Source organism: Asparagus officinalis, chromosome 2 (assembly GCF_001876935.1).
Source record: "Asparagus officinalis chromosome 2, Aspof.V1, whole genome shotgun sequence".
Taxonomy (NCBI): domain Eukaryota; kingdom Viridiplantae; phylum Streptophyta; class Magnoliopsida; order Asparagales; family Asparagaceae; genus Asparagus; species Asparagus officinalis.
In genome coordinates this window covers 41,003,289-41,028,489 of record NC_033795.1, presented here as the reverse complement: position 1 = coordinate 41,028,489, position 25,201 = coordinate 41,003,289, and the positions used below count along the sequence as shown (strand labels likewise).

Genomic DNA, 25,201 nt, shown 5'->3' with positions numbered 1-25,201 from the left:
TTCACACAATGGTTCGCAAAGAAAGCTACAAACTGCAAAAACTGCAATTTGATATAATTTCAGTTGCAAAAAATGACTCTATTTGACAATTACAGTTGTGAAAGACCGCAATTGTAATAGTATAAACGAGTCCTTTTGCAAATCACACTTGCATTTAAAGTTTGAATTCTCTTCATGCAGAGCGATCCATTTGATACTATCAATCAAGCAGACAACAGTTTGCGAGAAGCTTTCTGCCACATCTACTTTAATCATCTATTGCCTTATCAGAATGTATCACTGTCATATTTCAAAATCTATAGTTCAATACACTGAAGAACATTGAGGATTTTCCCCAAGCCTCAAAAACCTTCCGATTTCAGATTTCAGATTCCATAGCGTCAAATTCAATACAAAGACGATAAATCTTCTAGCGAACAATAGTTTCCCCTCTGAGGCCCAAAATTTAAAAACCAGTCACAAACATTATCGTCACCCAAGCTTGCCAAGCGCCATTTTCTTTTTGATTGCTTGGTGGCCATGATAAAAGATAGTATCAATGATTCCAGCTACTGTGAAAACTCCTGACAATTCAACAAACCAGAAACTTCGTGTAAGAAAAACTACATCTATCAAAGGAAAACAAAGGGGTAAAGCATGTGAAAAACTATCAAAAACGGCTCAAATAAATAACTACCACTGTAATCTCGATCCAAAAGGATCACATGAATTCATCTTCATTTTATGTTTTAGACTTAGCTCGTACCACAATTAAGAACCGCATGTTTTCATTTAAAACTGCTATAGAGTTAAAGAGTAGCATTCTAACCTCCAATTATGGCGCAAATATGTGTCAGAAAGTGCAGGAGAGATCTGTTTTCTTCCGTAAAGATAACCTACACAGCATTTCAATGTTTAATTTTGCTTGATGTATGCAGATAAATAAAGATAAAAAACGGAGAAAAGAATCATTATAAAAGTTTTCTCTTAGATACTTTGAGAGGGAAAAAAAGAGAGACGCTAGAAGAAAAATGGGAGGTAACAAGACTTCAAAGCATTAACAATGTTGTATATGCTAATAATGTTGTTAAGAGAGGGCTCTTATTTTTTAAGCAAACTGAAATAGAAGATTGACATGACAGAAATTAAAATATGACACAATTATTATCAAAATTGAGATAATAGAGTTGTCTAGTTACAAGATACGCCATCCGCACCATGAGGGTGTAGTCAATTACACCCCTAAACTTTTTTGGGAAAAATGTGTCCAGGCCCCAAAAGCAGAATGTTCATGTGACCCGCCCCCTTGTATTTTGCCCCATGTGATTCAGCCCCAAAAAGTACCATTTAATATTTTAAGGCCCCTCCACGTCAGCAGTATAAAAAAAGAGATTGTATTTTGAAAAAAAACCCGAAATTACCCATCCACTTATCTTCCCTAGACGTCTGGTCCACAAACTACATGGAAAGTCACGCCCATTAATGCAATCTGATGGAAAAAATAGAGGGAAATTTCCCGCCCTTTTTTGAACTCTATCATGAGCAATAACTCATGTTAGTTCTAAGTTATTTAATGTTAGTTCTAAGTTATTTAATGTTAGTTCTAACTTATTTTATGTTAGTTCTAATTTAGTTCTAATTCATGTTAGTTCTAATGTTAGTTCTGAGTTATTTAATGTTTGTTCTAACTTATTTTATGTTGTTCTATGTTATTTTATGTTGTTCTATGTTAGTTCTAATTTAGTTCTGACTTATTTAATGTTAGTTCTACTTCCAGCTAGTGTTGGTTCTAATATAAGCGTTAGTTCTAGTGGCTATATTAGTTCTAGTTGAGCTCCTGTTAGGACTGACACGTACGATACCTGTTAGAATTGATACTGGAGAAGCTAGAACTAACACATCATCAAGTAGAAGTAATATGACATTTAGACCTAACAATTACGCTGGAACTAACGACTTAAATAAATTAGAACTAACACGATACCAGTTAGAACTAACACTAGAGAAGCTAGAACTAACACATCATTAAATAGAACTAACATGGCGTTTAGACCCAACAATTACGTAGAACTAATGACTTAAATAAATTACAACTAACACGATATCTGTTAGAACTAACACTAGAACTAACACATTAAATAAATTAAAACTAACACGAGCTGGTAAAAATTAGAACTAACCACATTAGTTCTAATTTATACAAAGTTAGTTCTATTTTATAACAAGTTAGTTCTAATTTTATACCATGTTAGTTCTAATTTTATGCCACGTTAGTTCTAATTTATGCCAAGTTAGTTCTAATTTATACAAGTTAGTTCTATTTTATAACAAGCTATCTCTAAATTATACAATGTTAATTCTATTCTGGAGCGTGTTAGTTCTAATCTATACCATGTTAGATCTATTCTGTAGCGTGTTAGTTCTAATCTGCACAGTGTTAGTTCTATTCTGTAGAGTGTTAGTTCTAATCTGCACAGTGTTAGTTCTATTCTGTAGAGTGTTAGTTCTAATCTGCACAGTGTTAGTTCTATTCTGTAGAGTGTTAGTTCTAATCTGCACAGTGTTAGTTCTATTCTGTAGAGTGTTAGTTCTAATCTGCACAGTGTTAGTTCTATTCTGTAGAGTGTTAGTTCTAATCTGCACAGTGTTAGTTCTATTCTGTAGAGTGTTAGTTCTAATCTGCACAGTGTTAGTTCTATTCTGTAGAGTGTTAGTTCTAATCTGCACAGTGTTAGTTCTATTCTGTAGAGTGTTAGTTCTAATCTGCACAGTGTTAGTTCTATTCTGTAGAGTGTTAGTTCTAATCTGCACAGTGTTAGTTCTATTCTGTAGAGTGTTAGTTCTAATCTGCACAGTGTTAGTTCTATTCTGTAGAGTGTTAGTTCTAATCTGCACAGTGTTAGTTCTATTCTGTAGAGTGTTAGTTCTAATCTGCACAGTGTTAGTTCTATTCTGTAGAGTGTTAGTTCTAATCTGCACAGTGTTAGTTCTATTCTGTAGAGTGTTAGTTCTAATCTGCACAGTGTTAGTTCTAATCTGTAGAGTGTTAGTTCTATTCTGCACAGTGTTAGTTCCGTTCTGTAGAGTGTTAGTTCTAATCTGCACAGTGTTAGTTCTATTCTGTAGAGTGTTAGTTCTAATCTGCACAGTGTTAGTTCTAATCTGTAGAGTGTTAGTTCTATTCTGCACAGTATTAGTTCTTAGTTCTAACTTATTTCATGTTAGTTCTAACTTATTTTCATGTTAGTTCTAACTTATTTTATGTTAGTTCTAATGGCAAGTAAGAGCTAACTTTAAGTGGAACTAACATTAACACTTTGGCTACTTGGTCTAGTGGTAAAGCTTGGGAATTTGGAGAGGAGGTTAGGAGTTCAAGCCCATGCAACTACAATATATATTTAAAGGTCTTTGATTGGGCCTTGGGCCTAACATTCCAGCCCTTAGAACTAACATTGAGTTCTTTGTTAGTTAGCCCAATGTTAGTTCTAGCCATTAGAACTAACATTCCAGCCCTCTTGGGCTCTTTGTTAGTTCTAGCCATTAGAACTAACATTCCAGCCCTTAGAACTAACATAACAGCCCTTAGAACTAACATTGGGCTCTTTGTTAGTTCTAGCCATTAGAACTAACATTCCAGCCCTTAGAACTAACATAACAGCCCTTAGAACTAACATTTATAGTTCTAATTTTCCTTGACCCCCCCTTTCAAATTCACAGGTTCTTAGATTCTTTAGTCGACTTTTAATCACATTATCTTCAATTTTTAGCTAAATGACGATATGTCTGAAGATTCAATGTGAGCTTTTGAATTTCTGCTGTTAATCTCTTATACAAAACTCTGTCAATCACCAAATCACACAAGAAAAAGGCATTAAAGAAAAACCCAAACTGCTGTTCAAGAATCCAAGGAGATCTCATTTCAATTAAATGAAAGAGAAAAACTACAAAAATCCAATATCGATTCCCTTCATAAATTACAAGAAAACAAGAGCACTATCTTGATTAAGACATTGATTTGGGTAAAGATATTCCGTAACCTAGAAAGGGGAGAACAACGATGCATCAGACCAAAGCCCCAGGCTCCGTCAGCTCGCGGGTCCCCGGACCATGTTCCGTGTTTGTTGTTGAACCCGCGTTCACGAGCTGTTTCTAAGATGACTCCCCGACCTCCGACTCCATGACCACCGTCCTCGCCTTCGCCTTCCACGACCTCCTCAGTCTGATCATTTTCAGCGGCCATGACGGAAGTGAGAGAGAAGGAGAAGCTGAGAGATAGAGTGGAGAGAGAGAGAGAGAGAGAGAGAGAGAGAGATGGGATGGGGTTAAAGGGATGGGCGCAGTTACCAAGCTCAATCAAATCAAAGGGTAAATTTGTAACTTTTGTTGGGTTTTTCTCAGGATCTGGTACTTTGGGGCCTTAACACAAATACAATGTGTATTTGGGGCTGAATCACATGGGGCAAAATACAAGGGGGCGGGTCACATGAACTTTCTGCTTTTGGGGCCTGGACACATTTTTCCCAACTTTTTTACACGAACCCCAGACAGCATTATCTCCCAAGCCAAATTGCATGGGCACACACACGGGTACGGATACAAGTCACGGCAAATTTGTAAAAGGTAGGGTACAGGGACAAGATTAAATACATGCATATTATGTATACTTATATGTTTTAAAATTAGTTATATAATAAATAGATGTTTTAAAATTAGTAATTTACATAAGATCAACATTGTTTATTCATTTGCATTTATATAACAAATAGATGAGAAGCGTAGAATATATCTCCAAGAAGTGCACGGAGAGTGTATAAAATTAAACGTGCATTGTAAAATTGAGTATACACCTGGATAAACATATGCATATATTCAAGAAGTCTCCAAGTAGGTTCAATACAGGCATGCATCACGTACGGGCATGGCTTCTGATTAGAAGTACCAACGTAACGTAGCTCCCAAGGTATGTTGAGATACACCATGTGATGATAAATCACCTTTTGCCCTCAAATTAGATAGAAAATTTAAGAAATTGCCTTCTACCTCGGGGGCAATAACTATTGTCGTCTGAGATTGGGGGTGTAAATGCTAACAAAAAAGTTGAAGGGATATAAGTGGCTACACCTTCATAGCACAAGGAGTGTATCCACAGTTAACCCATAGAAATATGGATGTGCATGCTACGAATGTGGTTGAACAAGGACTCTTTATGTTTTAAGCAAAGTGAAAAAGAAAACATTGACATGCATCAACATGAGGCACAAGTGTTAAAAGCATCTTGCTGAGACATAGCCAGCCTCACTTTTTCTTCTAGACTGTGATGTTCAGTAAATTGCATATCCATACATGTATTTTTCCAGCAGGCATATTCATACATATACCCCCAAGACCAGTAAAGTTTGTGGTCAACACTACCAAGTTCAATCAAGTTTTAACATGCATTACTGAAATCTGAAAATAAACATCCCGACTACAAAGGCATCTTACAGGATTCTCATGTTCTAGTCAATATTCTTAGAAGACCCCTTTAGAAAAAAATCAACCAAAATCAATGAAACATGAAAGGTCATTCTCTCAGGGATATAAAGTTAGAAACTCAGCATAATAGTCTAATAGACAAGACTCAATTGCATCATAACCCACAAAGAATATTTGCATGGTACTTCTTCCAAAAGCTCTAAATTGTTAACTAAATTCACTCGTCTTCCACCGAAACAAACAACAAAGTTTCTGGCAAAGATTGTCTTACTTTATGTGCATCAAAGCTTTAAGATCCTTTTTCTAACAATTATTTCAGAACAAACAAGGCCAAGCAGTACAAATAAACTTCATCTTATGGGAAAGAAAACTCTCAATCCCTTCTGACTGGTTAGAAATGTGACAGATGACAACACTGTATGTTCTGACTCACCTTGATTGGTGAGAAATCATAAATGATTAATACTCCAGGAACAGGTTTAGGATAGATATCTCCTTCCCTGAAGTGTTCTGTCACTGAAAACTGCAAGAAGGTCATGACGAAATTATGAAGCTCCCACATCAGTTTTATTTCAAGTCAATTTATTGTTCCAAGTCACTTTACCTGGTTTGTGTGAGTCTTGTGTCCAGTTATGTCATTGTAGATTGTAGGAACAACCTGGGAAAAAAAAGGTAAATGAATTATGATCCTTGTATGCTCACGTGCTATAAATATACATGCTGGACTTTAACTGAAAATTCAAGGACAAGAAAATTATCTGCCAAAAGTAAATCCAAATAACTGGGTGTATTCAAAATATAATGGAAGATAAGCTAGTTAAACCACATCTTTATTAATGAGGATCTAGAACAGGATAATTTGTAGGTTTATTAATATATCACATCTTTATGAATGAGGATCTAGAACAAGATAATTGGTAGGTTTATTAATTAAACAATTCAAGTCAGGTATCTGGTTCACCTTGACAAAATACTGATACATCCCAGATGATATGCCTTGCGTCCACTGTGCACTAGAAATTTACCAAAAATATTAGTTAATGCTGAAAGTATCATTAATGATTCTCAACTGATGCAGATAAGCATTAATAATTTGTCCAACTTACCCATCGAGTGGATTTACAACACCTGGAAAGTCCTTGCCAAAGGATAACTTATTTATTTTGTGACTTATCTGGTTTTAGAAAAAGGAGAAGGACAAGCATGCCTCAAGAAGCTCAATGGATATCCAAATGGGGCGAATAGGACGAATATTACCAAAAAACTATACTTACATTATATTCTCTTTGGAAGGAAAATATGTCAAAAATATGAATGTTAAATTGGTGGAAGCTTTTTCCAGGGGCAAAATGTATACTTCCAGCTACTTTATTCACTTCCAAGAAGCCATTGATATTGCAACCTTCACCCTCTTCATCTTTAACCTTTTGGATGTAGCCCTCCCTCTTACACTGAAAATGTAGTTTAAAATAAACTAAATTGAAATGTAAAACCGAGATATAAAGATTCACAGAATTTAATGCATGAGCCTACAAGCAAACATGAATATCTAAGCTATTTTAAGAAGATGAGGAGCTTTGCGGGAAAACATAACCCATACCAGTTAATATAGTCATTATGTTATATAGACGACTTGGTGTTAAGAAGGAAAAATTTTCAACTGCACACTAAGAATAGCATAGAAAGTAGGCATTTTTTGGCTAGACATGAAAGCTAGTAGACTAACTGGCAGGTTCAAAGATCTAAAATAAAAAACCTTGTGTCTCAATGCTAAATCAAGACTCAAGAGAGCAGTATCTATATAAGTTGGGGCAGCATGTGGCAAACAGTCAGTAAATGCTGCCCTAACATTTCATATTAAGCCAGATAGCAGCTCAAGTATGAAGCACACTTTACATGAGAAGAAACACCATTTTAAATCCTTAACTCAGATGGAAATAAAATGCAGTAGACATTTAATCTTTTTTCGTAAAATTGAAATCTCGTCCTCCTGAAACTACAAAACATAATGTATAGTAGTATTGGTAGACTGCATCAGCACCTACAAAGCATCGAACACCTTGAAAGGGTAATCATACTTCTAAGCATGACCACACAATCCTCCAAAAAGATAAAATCTCATTGCCCATGAAACATATACACAAAAATGGTATGCTACAAGGATATACAAGCACAACAATCTCAAAGGAGCCATACCATAGGGACCCCAATCACATATATCTATGAAAAAAGGGTATTGTTAAACAATTAAATATTGTAGATATTCACTCATATCTCAAAAGCTACAATATAGGGATACAATAACAAGAAGTTTATTGTGCAGTCAATCTGGAACTACACACAATTACCTAATCACAATTATTCTTTTAATTACATTCTAAATATCTCTCAATCACCAAATCTCTAATTTATACTCCTAATATATTATTCCTAATATAACATTATAGATCTCCACAATATATTCCTTGACACTCCTCAAGTTGAAGCATATATATTATACATGTCTGGCTTGTTTCAAACAAGATGTACTCACTCTAATTTGTGACACAACTTAGAAGGCTAAAATCTTCGTGTGACCTTTCACATCATAGTTGTCTCCATCTTCTAGTCTTCTATTTAAATATCTTCCACACGAACAACCTCAACCAAAATCACCAAATGCGATGCCTCGATCTTCTTCACAAATCGACTAGGCAACTACCAAATAAACAATCCTCACCAGGAACCTACCAAGCAAACAATCATGTCTAGGGATCCACCAAATAAACGATCATCTTCATGGATCAACCAAACAAAAGATTATCTTCATAGATCAACTAGACAAATGATCCTATCTAGGGATCAACTAAACAAACAATCCTCTTCAGAATATAACAATCAATTGATCCTTCTTTAGGGATCTGCCAAACAAATTATCCCTCTTTAAGGATCAACCAAATAAATAAAGCCGAAAAAAATAACCTTCACTGAACCAAACTCCAAACCAAATCCTAATTCAGTCAAAATCTTTTTTATCCTATAGCTAATGGTGGTCAACGTTTCTAGAATCCAAGCGGCAATGGTGGTGGTGTCGACAAGTTGAGTAGACGGTGAATGAAGGAAAATCAAGGTGGCAAAGGTGGTGACCAAGGATATCGATAGCGGATAGCATCACGTAGCGGTGAGGTATCGCTAAGGCTATTTCAGGCTATTGCGGTAAAATAACGGTAAAAAACGCAAAGTTAAATAGCGGTCTAATTTAGATATGTATAAATACTAAAAAAAATTAAAGAAAAATCTAAGAAATCTAAAAGTACATATTGGATGATTTAAAGGGATCCTAAATATAAAATAGACATGCAACCATCACGTAATACCGAAGATGACTGGAGAAGTCAAAAAGTCGTCGTCTTCGAGAAGAAGAGCTTAGCGACGACAGAACTGTCCTAAGAGGAGCTCATGGTGAAGGAGGTGAGGGGAAGTATCAAACTAGGTGCCAGAAGCTATGAGAGGTGGCGGGAGTATGCTGAAAATCACAGGAGACGGTGGAATGCAATGGTCAAGGGTTGAGTTTAATTTTAAAAAATAAGCCCCAAATCGCTTTTAAATAGCAGTCAAAAAGTAAATTTCGAATGCAATCGCTCACTATTTACCATTATGACACACTATTAACCGTTTTTGTGAACAGACATATTCCGCAATATGTCACCGTTATTATGTGATAGCGTAACGGACGATAGCGTCGCGGGAAGGGACCGCTAACGCTATTAGCGCCGCTATTGCGGGGCTATTTACCGCTATTTATAACAGTGGTGGTGACAAGAACATGTATATCGAGGATGAGTACTGTGACCAATAATAGCAATATTGATTATCAATAAGGCCATCGAAAGTAGGACGAACAAGAATCTACAACACTGTTTACGGTGAACAGTCACCGCGACCGATTCACGGCCACCAAAAAGAAAGGAGGAGTTTGATGTTGAGAGAATGGAGGCTAGGGTTTGTGAGGATCTAGGATTTTATGGAGACTAGAGTTTGTGTGGCTTTGATACTATGGTAAACAAAAAAAATATTATAGATTCTCATTCACATCTCAAAAGCTAGAACTAATCCCCTTTATATAGGGATGCAATAAAAAGAAGTTTATTGTGCAGTTAATGTGGGACTAAACACTACCTAATCACAATTATTTTCTTACTTGTATTCCTAATATCTCTCAATCACAAAATCTCTAATTTATACTCCTAATATATTATTCCTAATATAACTATAACATTATAGATCTCCATAATATATTCCTTAACTGGTATAAGATAGTTATGGTATTCTCATTTGCCAAATATATGCAAAGCATAGACAAAGGACGGATGCACACATTTCTGAAAGCACGGCTCTAATTAACTTGGCGGCCTAAGACCAGCAGTACCTATTCCGCCGACTGGTCGAATCTATGTTATTCATGTCGTCTTGAAAGGCGGGATCAGTCGACTTTCTCTCGAATACGACTCACCAAGAGCCTACTCGACCGTCAATCCGACACTTTACATAGACGACTCAAAGAACGGTATTCCTCAGTTGATCTGAAGGATAATACTCACCTCAGGTCTCTTCTTCTGACTATGTGTCAGCACCGCAACCCACACTAGCCAAGTCTCATCATGACCTTAGCTCGATAGTCTCTATGACTTGTCACATCACCTGCACTCTGACCCCCATCAATTACTTTCGGGATAATGCGGAGACGTTCTCTCCCATACCCAAGTGACTCTTCTTCTAGTCGTCAACCAACATCTGTAAATCAAAGGTCAGCTCTGCTGAGCATGCCAAGCCACATCATCACTTTCCGAAAAATGCAGAGACGCGTTCTCCCATATCGAAGTGACTTCCCAGTCGCCAGCCGACATCTGTCAAAATGGGGTTGACTCAGCTACCAGTTTGTACTTCGTCCCCGCCTTTCTATGCTCGATTAAAATGACGACACTGCCCTTCACACACTAAATATATATAAAGGTATAACCCTAACTTGAGGAAATTTTTTAGGGGGATTTTTCAATAGAAGGGAAGGGATCTCTCTCTGAAAATAACACTATACTAGCCTGATCAAGACTAGATCTCCCTCACACATGCACACAACTCCCTCAAGAACCTCATCGGTTTCTGACCTTCCCCTTTCCCACTCAAGCTCAGCAGCTGAATTGATCATCGGAGGAACCACGAGGGAATCGATCACCGTCCTCTCACGAATTATTTGCTTGTGCAACTTGATTGGCAACCCCAGTTCAAGAACCAGGCATAAATTCGAAGGAGGCGGCCCCAGTTGATCAATCTCCTCTACCTCATCCCGACGAGGGCCCGAAAGGAACCGATCCCGCCCCGGATCCAAACCAACTGACTGTATGAACTTAGTCATCAACAAAGATGATAGTTCATTTTGCTCAATGAGCTACCTAGATATAGAGTACTAAGTAGTAAGGCCCACAGTGCTAGCCACAATGAAAAACGTGGGCTTCACGACATATATCTCTTGGTAGTTCATTTTACCAAGTGAGGTGAGAACTCATAACTAGTATCCCCTATACACGTGTGTGTAGACACACATACATCATATACATAAACATGTAAATATGTATATGTATATGCATATACATACATACTGATTCATATATATATATATATATATATATATATATATATATATCGAACTGTGAAGAACATGAATAAAGTAGTTTTGCCATAAATGAAAAGATGAATCTAAAATCTCTCCCAAAATAGTACAGCCATATTCATGAGAACCATCATGCAAGCCCACTATAGACTGTCACCACTTAATTTTGATAGGCACAATCAATGTAAGGCAACGTTCACTTGAAAAATCACAAATCACAAATCACAAAGGAACAGATGAGGGGGAAAAGGGCCAAAACTTCTTTCAGCTTTAATTTGTACTAGAAAGTTTCTTGTACCCTTGCTTATAAATGGAAATTTATTAGTTAAATTTTTATTTCAGCTTTAATTTGTACTAGAAAGTTTCTTGTACCCTTGCTTATAAATGGCAAATTATAAGTTAAATTTTAATTGATTTAGGAATCTTTATAAAACCTAATAATTAAGAAAGTTTTTGTTTTAGTATGATTAAAATAATTCCTTGTAAGGGTTAATTTCTTACTTCAAAATTTGGAAGTCTTAAGACTAAATTCTCTTCAATGAAAACATCATGATGTTTATGGAGAAGAAAACAATATTGTCTTTAGATTATGTGATGCAACCTTGAGTTGAGTTTGGACTTCCTGATTTTGAAGGCATTAGAGTTCAGTTGGAGTGAAATCGCTGCTTCCAAAGAAATGATTTGATTCTTCTTCTCTAACCCACCCACAAAAAAAAAAAACCAACAAAACACCTCCAACATCCAGAAAATAAATAAATAAAAAGAGAAAGGGGCAAAAAAAGGGAAGATTCTTCTTTCTTATTTGCTGAGCACCGCCTTCCAAAAGTCTAAACCGCAACATGCCCCATTAATAACCTAAAATACTTACGAATCTAATCCAAGTCAACTTCAGCTCAGAACAAAGTATGATTTACCTTCCATGACTGGTGAGCAATAGGTAATGTGTGGTAAAATAATTAATCAGATTCATTTGTGCTTTTCCAGTTAACCTTTATCCAGATGGGGGTTATAGATGACCTCAGACAACAGAGATGATATTAAAGGGGAAAAGAACTTGCTGATGTCAACTAGTTTAAATTAGAAGAATTGTAAGGCATTTCATCAAATTAGTATCTGAAACACACTATCACATTAAAACTTAACACTGATGGAAAGTATTAATTAACATAGTAGCTTGCAGTCACATCAAATCCAGGTCCATCTTCAAAATTCTACCACAGACGGAGATGCTACTCGTTAGGTACAAGCCACAAGGAAAATCAAAAGCCATAATGGCTGGCAGGAAAAAACTATACCTGGTCAATCATTTCCAAGTTTGGTAGACCCCAATGTTTCTTTTGGTATGCTTCACGAACTTCTTCACAGGAGTTACAGCAATCATGCTCCGACTGCAAGAGAAAAATGCAAGTTGTTTCTTATGATATGGTTCCATGGCATGTGTAATGCTGTCTTTTGGGAACAGAACAATTGGTACTGACAGAGACAAAAAAGCAAGTAATATCACATCACATAAAATGAATATTTTAAGTTTCAAAAGAATTAACGTACTTCTTCTGCACCATAACAAGAGCCACAGTAGGTCTCATTGTGGTCAAGCCTCCCCCCATGCTTCTGTAAAGGCCTTTCAATCTGACAAGAAGAAATTAAGCAAACAAGTCATGCAGTAAGTTAAGGAAGCTTTTAAATATAAATGTGAACAAGAACTAATGCATTGAATAAACACTGAATCAAAAAAAAAACATAAACAAGAAAAAAAAAATCATTTCAGAAAGAACAAATGGTTGTTGATCAACAGAAATAAATGGCCGACACAAATCTCGATCCGCCAATCCACACATACTATCTTGAAATAAACAACAAATAGATATTTGATGAACTGTGTCAATCTAGTTATTGGTTCTAACAGAAATATTATCTTTCACAATTCATAAAACTTACTGAGAACTGAAATTTCAGAGAAATTCTAGCCTAAAAGCATGTATCAACAATATGTTTGCTAGTGCTTCAGACTACATTGCACAGTACATAACTCAGTCCTTACAAAAACAACTTTTTGGCTCCGACACCAATGTGCAAGTGCAACATGTGTAGGACTATGACGCTTCATTGACACTGCATATACACCATGTCACATACACTTAGACATATCCAACTTGAAACTTAAAACATTTTGGGTTCAAGGCACAAATGGACACTTCTCCAATTGAGTTAACAGTTTAATTAACTATCATAGAGAGGTGGTTTTGTTGAACATTTTAGATTAAGGGGTTTCTTGAGAGTTGAGATGCAAGTATAAATCAGGGCGGGGAGGGGGGGGGGATTCTAGTAATTTAGCCATTTATAAATTAGCTTTTCCATTGATTTGTGATTTCAAAGAACTTGCTGGAGCTGGATATCATCTTATTTTCTTCTTCTTTCGGATTTGCCATCCATTTTTAAATTTATCCAGGCCAAATTTCATCAAAAAACATTGTTCATATGTCATTTCCTCTTTTGCCCATTTGGTTGTTTTTTTTTCTCTTCTAATTGTATTCACATTTAGTAACTTCATGCTTTGGTTTTAGGTTAGGGGTATTTCAAGGAAAAAAGAGGACCAAATTTTAGTTGAGACTGTTCAGCTGCTTTTCAACCTATTTTGTCCTTACATATTAAATGTATTTACATTTGGCAACTTGATAATTTTGGTTTGGGTTGGGGGTATTTCGGGAAAAAGGGAACTAAAATTCAGCTTATACTATCTTCACCACTTTCAGCCATTTCATTTGACAATTACCTTTAGCAAAAATAGTAGAAATTTATCACTCATGACCAAATGGACTACGCATAAGAAGATCATAATTTCACATGATGAGAATGGACAAAAAAAATCTTGATTTCTATGTGTATCATAAAATTAAAGAATACTCAAATCTCTAATTTTCTTGACAGAGGAAAGAGAGAGAAAAATGAAGCCAAAATTTGACAAACCCAAATTGAACTTAATCAAACCCTAAAATTAAAAATATATATAAAAAGAGAGAAATATGAGGTTCTCCATCTTACATAGTACTTTTTGGGCTGAAAACAGGTTCTCTTGCCTCTTTGGGCTTTGATGAACCAAAATAACCCCTCCCTCACCTGAGGCACTATTTCCCCTTGCATGGAACAGAAAGGCCTTACCCGAAGAGGAACGCCATGCCACTCTCGAAAAGGCATAAAAGAATGCAAAGAGAAAGAAGAGGACTTGGCTGACAGACTTTCCAAAATATCCTTGAATCTAAGAGGTGAGGGAGGGTGTTGGGTGATGTGATTGGAAGCATGGTAGTCAAGGAGGTGATGGACTTGGGATTTGTTTGGGAGATAAAAAGGAGGTAAAAGGATAAGTGTTGCACTTATCCTTTTACCTCCTTTTTATCTCCCGAACAAATCACAAGTTCATCACCACTTATCCTTTTTACCTCCTTTTTATCTCCCAAACAAATCCCAAGTCCATCACCTCCTTGACCACCATGCTTCCAATCACATCACCCAACACCCTCTCACCTCTTAGATTCAAGGACATTTTGGGAAGTTTGTCAGCCAAGTCCTTACCTTTCTCTTTGCGTTCTTTTCTGCCTTTTCCGTCTCAATGGGATGGGAGGGATGAGAGTGGCATGGCGTCCCTCTTCGGGTAAGGCCTTATTTGGGTTCATCAAAGCCCAAAGAGGACAAGAGAACCTATTTTCAGTCCAAAAAGTATTATGTAAGATGAAGAACCTCATATTTCTCCCTTTTTATATATATTTTTAATTTTAGGGTTTGATTAAGTTCAATTTCGATTTGTCAAATTTTGGCTTCATTTTCCTCTCTTTCCTCTGTCAAGAAAATTAGAGATTTGAGTATTCTTTAATTTTATGATGCACAGAAATCAAGAAATTTTTTTGTCCATTCTCACCATGTGAAATTATGACCTTCTTATGCGTAGTCCATTTGGTCGTGAGTGATAAATTTCTACTAATTTTTTTGTAGGTAATTGTCAAATCAAATGGCTGAAAGTGGTGAAGATAGTATAAGCTAAATTTTAGTCCCCTTTTTCTCGAAATACCCCCAACCCAAAATAAAATTATTAAGTTGCTAAATGTAAATACATTTAATATATAAAGGCAGAATAGGTTGAAGAGCAGCTGAACAGTCTCAGCTGAAATTTGATCCTCTTTTTCCTTGAGATACCCCTAATCCAAAACCAAAGCATGAAGTTACTAAATGTGAAAAAACAACTAGAAGAGAGAAAAAAACAACCAAAGAGGCAAAAGAGGAAATGACCATATGAACAGTATTTGATGAAATTTGGTTTGGACTCCCTAAAATATCCTTGGGTCCAAAACAAATTTCAGATGTTAAAACTGAAGATAAATTGAAAAATGGATGGCAAATCCGAAAGAAGAAGAAAAAATTCATCTAGCTTTTAAACAATGTTTTTTATAGAATTATTAAGTTTATCCACAGTTGTGTCCCCATGCCCTACCTTTAAGAAAATTCTCTCTCATGAGTTTATCTTTATCCATATAATCTTAGTTCTTTAGCAGCCCAAAATACTCTAGTCATCTGAATTTATCTACATCATGAAACATAGGATAATCCAATATTTTGTGTAACATCAACGTGATGGCCCATCAAAACATGCTACGACTCCATATATACGTCAGTTGCCTTCTTCATGTAGAATAATCTAAGTAGACAAATCAAGTCAATCATGGCAATGAAAGAAGACTACAGTAACATGAAATGAATAACCAAATTTTGGTGGTTATTTCAACCAAGTTGTTTGCATGGTCATGGTGAAAGATCCTTACAGTTGGGAGGTAGTATGAAAGTGAGACCTTTGCATAAGAGTGAGAAAATGTATAGGAAAAATGAATAGACTTAAGTGTTAAAGATCAACACCGACTTAACTAAGTCGATAGTCATCACTAACTCTAATAAGTCGATAAAGCCGACTTTCTTAGGCAGTTCTTAACCGCCTAAAATAAGTAGTCCTCTAAGTCGGTGTTCTTTTGGCTTGTATAATTACTGACTCACATAGTTAGTTCATGGAGTCTATAAAATACATGGTGAGTCCTAGTGAGTTTAGAGGGCACAAATGAGTTGAGAAAAATATAAGTGGGCTAGTAGAGAGTTAGTAACGAGTGGTGTGGGTGAGTGAAGTGAAGTTAGTGAGTGGATTGCATGTGAGGGCTAGTTGTGTAAAAGAGAACTATTAAAATAGTGGAATATTTGTTTTGGTTTGCTTGTCATCTTGAATTGTTCCTAGGTCTATCCATCCACTTAATTCAACAAGTGGTATTTAAGTGGACGATCCGGGACCAGCACTTTTCGTGCTAGCATTTTGTTCATGTGCAGCAGTGTTCGTAGGTTCGTGGAGCTCAAGTTCGTGCACAGTCCGGAATTGTGAAGCTGGTTGGTCTGGGATCAGGCTTGCATGGTGAATATTGAGAGAAATGATATCACGTTACGATGACAGATGTAGCGAACACCATCGGTGCAATCAAGAAACTTAATTGGCACAACTACAACTACTGGAGCACATACATGCAATCCTATTTATAAGGCCACGACCTCTGGGAGGTCGTGGGTGGAGCAGAGACTACAACACCACAAGAGGAAAGTGAACCCTTGAGAAAACGGAAGATAAAGGCTGGGAAAGCGATATTCGCCTTAAAGACAACGGTGGAGGACGATCTTTTGGAGCACATTCGAGAGGCCGACACACCGAAAGAAGCATGGAGTGCTTTTATGGCACTCTTTTCCAGATCCAATGATGCACAGTTGTCGATGTTCGAGAGCCAACCCATGAATATAAAGCAAGAGAATATGTCCATCAGTGAATCAGCGAATATTTCTGAAGGTAAGTACTCTCTGTCGTGATATTGCTCAACTAGACACTGATTTAAAAAATCCTAAAGCAAGAATGAGGAGAATAATCATGCAAGGCTGGAGACATGAGTATCATTGGATCATAGCCGGTATTCGTGGGTGGCAAGTTCAACCATCTATTTTAGAGTTGAAAAATCTATTGGTTGCACAAGAAATAATGGTTAAGCAAATGACCAGTGTTTCGATCAAAAATCAAGATGAAGCTCTCTTCAATAGCAAAAACCAACCATGAGAGCAATCTAACTTGCACTCTGGAAGAGGATTTCGTAAGCAGCTAAGGAGACCCCCTACACCGACAGAGGAACAGAACGACAAACTCGAGCATGGCAGAAGAAAGAGCAAGGTGATCGTCAAGCTCGACAACGAGAAGAAGGATGCTACAACTACGACAAGCCAGGACACTTTGCACGAGACTATCGCTATAAAAGACGATCAGCAGAAGATAACACCGCAACCTCGAGCAACTCTCAGTTGAACATTGAAGATGAATGGAATGTCCAAGCATCTATGACCATTGTAGAAGAAATTTTGTTCCGGAAGAAAAGGAGAGTGAAATAGCCTCCACATCCATCACGGCTGAATCAGTCCATGTATTTGTAGTAGTTATGGATCGAGGAGTCAGGTATAGCAATGATTGGATCGTGGATTCTGCTTGCTCCAACCACATGATAGGAGATAAGGAGAAATTAGTAAATATGTTCGAGTATCGAGGAAGACCAAAAGTAGTGATCGCCAATAACACAAGACTGCTAATCACTCACATTAGCAAGTCAATGATTACGCTACACTCTAGCTCGCCAAAAGTGTAGTTACAGAACATGTATCACGCTCCAAGTATGAAGAAGAATATTTACCGTCTCACAGATGATGTCATCTGACAATTATGTATGTTTGGATCGGACGATGTCAAGGTATATCGTAGCTTCAAGCCTGTCGGGAAACCAATTATGAAGGAAGAAATCTAGAGTCTATCTACGTGATGTTGGCTAAATCTGCATACGTAAACAAGACTCGGAAGAATGAGACAGCTAATCTTTGGCATGCAAGATTGAGACATGTAAGTTATCATAAATTGAATATTATGTAGGAGAAATCAATGGTGTAAAATCTTTCTTATCTGGTGGTTTGGAAAGACACTGTATGTGCTGGTTGTCAGTATCGTAAGGCGCATCAACGGTCTTATCAAAAGTTAGAGTTTAGACCTAAGGAGCCTTTGGAGCTTGTGCATTCAGATATTTTTGGCCGAGTGAAGCAACCATTGATTAGTTGATTGTAATACATGGTGACTTTCATCGACAACTTCTCGAGGTACTTTTGGGTATATTTTCTAAAAGAAAAATCAAATTTCGAGAAAAAATTGAAGGCGAACTCAGAAAGAAAATCCGATAATAGAGGAGAATACACCTCCAAGGAGTTTATTTATTACCTTCGAGAAACAAGATCCAAAGGTAGCTGACGTGTCCATACATTCCGCAACAAAATAGAGTAGCTAAGGGAAAGAACAAGCACCTGAGAGAAATTTGTCGAAGCATGTTGCATGCTAAGAATGTACCAGGGCGCTTCTGGGCAGAGTGCATGAAGACCACACCACACGTGACCAACAAGTTATCGCAGCCAAAATTGGGTTTTGTATCGCCTTTCCAGAAGATATGGAATATCAAGCCCACTGTAAGTCATTTTCGTGTATTTAGCTATATACGCTATGTTTTAGTTCCTGACCAGCTATGCAACAAGTTTGATAAAAAGGCAATTTGGTGTATATTTGTGGGGTATAATGACAAGCGAAAAGAATGGAGGTGTTATGATCCTACAACTAAAGGTTGTCACACATTAAGAAATGTTGCGTTCGATGAAGCATCTTCTTGGTAGACGCCACAAGAGGTTGTGCTCCCGAACTCTACAGATTTGGAAGCAAAGTTGCAAGAGAAGCAAAAGGAGTCAACCCAAGAAGAAAAACCGCATCATCCTAAAGAGGAGTCCAGTTCTCCTGAACCCTCAAAGGCCAAAACTTCATGGCAAACAGATGTTCATCAACCGACACCGGAAGAGGAGCGTCCAAGTCAACTCGAGAACATAATTGAAGAACTCACACAACTTCGGAGATCAACAAGGGCAAGGAAGCCGAATCCGAAGTACGCAAATGCAATTATAATGGAAGATATTAAGGAGCCTAGCACCTTTGAAGAAGCCTACCAAATAGATGAATGGAAAAAAGGCAATGGAGGAAGAAATTCAAGCCATAAAGCAAAATCAAACCTGGGATTTGGTGGCCAAGCCGAAGGATGTGAAACTTATTTCTTGCAAATGGGCTTACAAGGTGAAAACTCGACCAGATGGCTCGGTGAGAGATATAAAACATGACTGGTAGCTCGTGGTTTCTCACAGCAGTATGGTTTGGACTATGATAAGACTTTCATTCCGATTGCGAAAATCACAACAGTAGGAGTCCTACTAGCTTTGGCAGCCAATAAACATTAGAAGCTACAGCAAACGGATGTGAAAATTACATTTTTGCATGGTGAAGTAGATCGACAAATTTATATGGAGCAGTCTAGAGGATCTGAAAGCAAGAACAAGCTAGAGTTTGTTTGCAAGTTGAAGAAGGCATTGTACAGGCTCAAGCAAGCACTGACGGCATGGTATAGGAAGATTGGTGAATTTCCTGTTCAAAGCGGATATTCTATTGCTCCTGCAGATTCAAGTTTGTTTCCTAAGAAGAATGATATCAAACTTGCAATAGTACTTGTTTATGTGGATGATTTGATCATCACCGGGGATAACAAGGCAAAATTTAAAGGACAAATGAGAACCTTTCAGTTCGATGCCGGATGAAAGAGCTTGGAGAACTTAAGATTTCTTGGTCTTGAAGTAGATAATACTAAAAAAGGGTTATTTCTCTACCAACAGAAATACGCAAAGGATTTATTGATCAAATACGGGATGATCAACTACAAGCCAGTCTCAACACCATTAGATGTAAACACCAAGCTATGTGCACATGACAAGAAACATCTAGAAGATCCTACCATGTATCGTCAACTTGTTGGAACTTGGAAGTCTTATTGTCTGACCCTAACAAGGCCAGACATCGCTGTTGCAATTGGAGTAGTAAGTTGATACATGCAGAAGCCCAAGAAACCTCACTTGAAAGTCGTTCGAAGAATTCTGAGATATGTTAAAGGGACACTTAACTATGATCTTCTATATAAAAAGGGTGGAAATTATAAGATTTATGGTTATTGTGATGCTAATTATGCTGGAGATCACGGTACTCGAAGGTCTACCATAAAGTATGTCTATGATCTTGGTTCAGCGGCTATATCTTGGTGTAGCAAAAGACAACCAACTATATCATTATCAACTACAGAGGCGAAGTATCGATCAGCAGTTATGACAACTCAGTATAGCACGTGACTTTTGCATTTGATGATCTACATCAACCTATAGACTATTCAATTACTTTATATTGTGATAATCAATCTGCAATTCAATTGGCAGATAATTTAGTTTTCCATGCACGGACAAAGCGCATTGAAGTTCACCATCACTTCTTAAGGGAAAAAGTACTTCAGTAAGAGATCATATTGGAGCTAGTCATGATATAATCATATAGAACAAGTAACAGATATATTTACCAAAGCGTTGAGTCGCTCAAAGTTTGCAGAGTTCAGAAGTCGGCTTGGGCTCGTGACTAGGGAAGTCGGTGTTGAGAGGGAGTGTTAAAGATCAACACCGACTTCACTAAGTCGGTAGTCATCACCGACTCTAATAAGTCGGCAAATAAGCCAACTTTCTTAGGCGGTTACTAACCGCGTAAAATAAGTGGTCCTTTAAGTTGGTGTTCGTTTGGCTTGTATAATTGCCGACTCACATAGTCGGTTCATGGAGTCTATAAATACATGGTGAGTCCTATTGAGTTTAGAGTGCACAAATGAGTTGAGAAAAATATAAGTGGTCTAGTGATAGAGTTAGTGACAAGTGCTACGAGTGAGTGAAGTTAGTGAGTGGATTACATGTGAGGGCTAGTTGTGTAAAAGAGTTTAATAGTGGAATATTTGTTTTGGTTTGTTTGTCATCTTGAATTGTTTCTGAGTCTATCCATCCACTTAATTCAAAACTTAGGAAATAATTCAATAGCACAGGCAATGCATTCTGCACAACGATAACAATTGAATGGCATCTCCTTGAGCACTGCTCTGCATCATAATGTGGAAAACCAACACTGACAGAAGAAAGAAAGTACAATATTTTAATTTTCAAGCATCAACTAAAGTATAAAGAAAAATGGAGATGCTGCCTTACACAACAAATGCAATATGCCAAGGCCAAGAGGAACCATGAAATTCTTTTTGCAGAAACACCAATAATTGCCTCATACAAAATTTGGTGTACTTTTTAAATGACAGGGCAAGTATACCAATGAGATTGTCGTGAAAATATATGAATTCTAGTCTAGCGAGTACACCCATGATATTATAATGAAAATATATGAATTCTAGTATATGAGAGTGGTTGTGGGAGCTTATTTTTTGTTCAAAGTAGCTTATAAGATAGTTTTTCTCTATGTATGTGTTTGGTAACATCCAATATAAGCTAGCTTTTAAGCTCATTTAAAAAAGTTGGGGTTCCCCAACTTATGAAATAGCTATAAGATTTACAAGTAAAGAAACCAACCTTTGGTGCACCAATACCATCTTGCAATGATGCAATCACATTTCCGTGTTGATCTAATCTTTTCTTTAGTATATCATGCCTCTGCAAGAAAAGAATCCAAAAGTTATAAGAATAATAGGAATATCAACAAATATCATATGTGACTTTGTAGACAGCCTATAAAATGTAATTGCTGAAAATATAATAACTACACAAATAGTGTATAAACCTACTATATTGTAATGCCGCTCACCACTGATATCCATAGCATCAACACTAAGGAGCGAACAAGCAAGTGATGGGAAGGTAACATCGAACTGCATAAAGCATGAAAATTGCATAACTAAGCAACGAACAATAAGAACTAATCTGTCATACACATTATCAAACTCAATTTGAGACCACAATATTTGAAAAAGGGGGAAAAATCAGGGATCAGAATGTTTGAGAAATAGTATGATACAATTGTCTGAAATCTAATTGAAGCCTGCTAACAGGAATATCATATAGGATAATAAGTACAAAGCATCATATGTGACTGCTAGTCTGTACTTTTTAGTAGAAGTACAGAGAGAACAAATAGGTTCAAAGCAGAAAATGGTATTGACTGTGTTTGGGAGCTCACTAAGGGAAGGGAAGGAAGGCGAGGGAAAGAAAGGGAACTTGTCAACTTTTCATTCCCCTCCTTTACCCCCAAATTTGGGGTGTAAGATTTTAGTGTAAATTGTCCCCTCATTTCCCTCCTCTATACTCCCAATAAAACTCCCAAACAAGGTTAAACTCAAATCTCTTCTCCTTCCCTTCTCTACCCTCCATCCAAACACAAGACTTTTTGGTTCGCTGCAAATGTAATCGCAATGCAAGTGTCAGTTGCTGCTGCAACTAAATCTGCATAACTACTATCACTTACATTGATAGTTGCAGACAGTTTCTTGATCCGATTTTAGTTTTTTTTTTTTTTCCTTTTTTTTTTTTTTTTTTGGTTATTGTGTATAATCGCAGCTCAAGAAAGTTAGCAACTACGACTTAAAGTTCAAATTTATTATGTGCAACAAAAAAAAATAGTCGATACAGATCCAAAGTATCTCAACTCCATGCAACTACAATTACAACTCGTTACACGAACCAAAATTTCAAGAAAAATGTCAAATACTCACATTGACTCTTAGTTTTTCTCCTCTTGACGTATCCACTACCAGCTTGCTCTCAGGACCTGAATAAAGAAACAACCCTGCATTGGTGAAAGGCAACTGTTAAGCTACAGATTAGTATCAAAATCACCCAAATTAAACAAACTCAGGCAAATTCAATAGAATCGATTTATTACCCCCTAAAAAAATGTTATTTTAGGGTTTTTAAAAGAGGGAAAGAACTTACTGATCTCGGAGATGAAGAGGAAGATCATGACGATGGTGGAGATGATGGTGATGAGACCTCCTGAGAGCGTTCTGCTGTAGAAATCCTCGTTTATTTTTGGGTACGCGTCCAAATTCCTCACCTTGTTGAGGATCTCCATCTCGAAAACCCTAGAGAATTGGGAATCTCCGATGAGATCTAGGGTTTCGATTGGCGATTCGATACAAGGTTACAATAGAAATCCTTTTCAATTCTCCGTTACAGATGGGGGAGGGGGTGATTTGTAATATATAAAATTAATAGAAGGTGTATCTGAGTAATTGCAAAACAGACAGATTCGTTTTTGGATTCTGCAGAAAACCCCCTCTCAAGTTAAAGTTTGCCAGCAAACTCACTGTCTCGTGTTCGGTTTGTAAAGACACTCTCTTTCAAGTTTGGCTTCGGAAAAGAGCCGTTTTAGGGTCTGTTTGTTTGCACGAAAGTAGCAAAAAAGTAACTGAAGTAAAGAAAGTTTCTTCTACTTCAAACAAAAAATTATGTTTGTTTCTCCGAAAAGAGTACTTCAGCTACTTCCATAAAATACGAATGTGGGGTTTTGGTCGCACTCCTACTTCCTACATTTTGTTTCCGTCCTTGAAAGCTCAGAAGCAGAGGAGAAGTGGATAAAAAATGAGGTCCACTTAAATTATAGATTTACCAAGGGCAGATGATCTTAAATAATATATCTAATTTCTATCCAAACAAACAAATAAATAAAAAAAGATGATGAACTATTATTTTCGCTACTTCTAAAAATATATGAAACAAACAAAATAAGTACTACTCACGCTACTTTCTACTTCATAATTGAGAAAGTTACATCTTTGATCCAATTCTTACTTCTAATAGTTACGTCCATCCAAACGGGCCCTTAGCTCAGATTCAGCATAGAATCACCTGAACTAAAAAAATTATGTAAAATCTAAGAGCTAACGTATTTTTTCCGTAAAAATTAATGTGGGTTTCTCTCACTCGTATCTAGAAGATTTCTTTTATTTTTAAAAATTACCTTTCAAATCTTTATGCTTGTTAATTATTTCTTTAAACTATGGATGGATAAGCCAATTACATATTTTTCACTCTTTATGTTAATAAAATATGATATCCCTCGTCCAAGAGGATCTAACCAAGTTAGTAAGTTGCCTATGAGTAATACTCCAATCTCTCATGTTCAACTCTCCTACCACAGGAATTTTAATTTCTTGGTGTCCTCTTAGCCAATCCCGGGAATTTAGTACCCATGGTCCAAATGATCAAGGGGAAATTCCCTCCTCAAACTTACAAAAAAAAATGCAACATCCCTCTTAATTAAATTTTCACTGATCTGTCTGAGACTCTTATTACTTTTAATTCATTTTCGACCTTACTTTTTATCTTATTTTCTATACCTCTATTCTTGCTATTAAAACTCATTTCCTCTTCCCCTCATTTAGTGAATCGTTATCTTAAACAAATCCACACATGTCGAGTTTGTTTATTTTCATGCATATGATGGAAATTTCACTAGTTTGAATTAAAAAATAAGACTGATGAGTTCAAAATCCTAGGTTCTAATCAAATATCCTATTTGCTTGGCATTCTTCACGCCACGAATATTAGGTTGTCTAAATAGGATTTATAAAAGAAATCTGAACCTGATCATGATCAAGAGGTATGAAGGAGATTTGGAAGAAAGTGAAGGAATGCGTATGAAGGATAAATGACCAAAAAGATGGTAGAATAGGAAAGGTATACTTGTGGATTCGGATTCTCTTCACTACTAAAAAATAGTGGAAGGACCACTATTTAATCGCAACATTTATTTCTCTGGTGGATAGTTATGATTTCTTTCTAAGCGCAAATTAGGAATGAGTATAGCGCATAGGGGTACAGTAAGTATTAGATTTAGAATGTACTCTAATGGCCCACTAGATAATAAACAACTGAAATTAAAATTAGTGATCTCTCCATTATTATTATTATTATTATTATTATTATTATTATTATTATTATTTTGTAGTTGAGAGAATATAAAAAATATACTAGTTAATCATTCTATATTTCTATTCAAATTTCTAGCAAAAAGCCACATGAAAAAAGATATATACTAATTGGTCTCACTGCTGTAGTTGAGAGGATCCAAAAAATATACTAGTTAATCGTTCTATATTTCTATTCAAA

The 25,201-nt window shown here is 36.6% G+C and overlaps 1 protein-coding gene across 1 annotated transcript; it reads right to left on the bottom strand.

Moving 5' to 3' along the window:
• On the bottom strand, window positions 219-23,268 carry LOC109830705 (endoplasmic reticulum-Golgi intermediate compartment protein 3-like). Its single transcript, XM_020398062.1, has 13 exons — window positions 23,024-23,268; window positions 22,804-22,877; window positions 21,880-21,963; window positions 21,668-21,748; window positions 12,650-12,730; window positions 12,397-12,489; window positions 6,729-6,905; window positions 6,561-6,628; window positions 6,416-6,467; window positions 6,059-6,112; window positions 5,888-5,977; window positions 809-875; window positions 219-563 (listed from the first exon to the last, which is right to left on the bottom strand). The coding sequence occupies exons 1-13, from the start codon at window positions 23,160-23,162 to the stop codon at window positions 472-474; spliced, it is 1,152 nt and encodes a 383-aa protein (XP_020253651.1). The 5' UTR covers window positions 23,163-23,268; the 3' UTR covers window positions 219-471.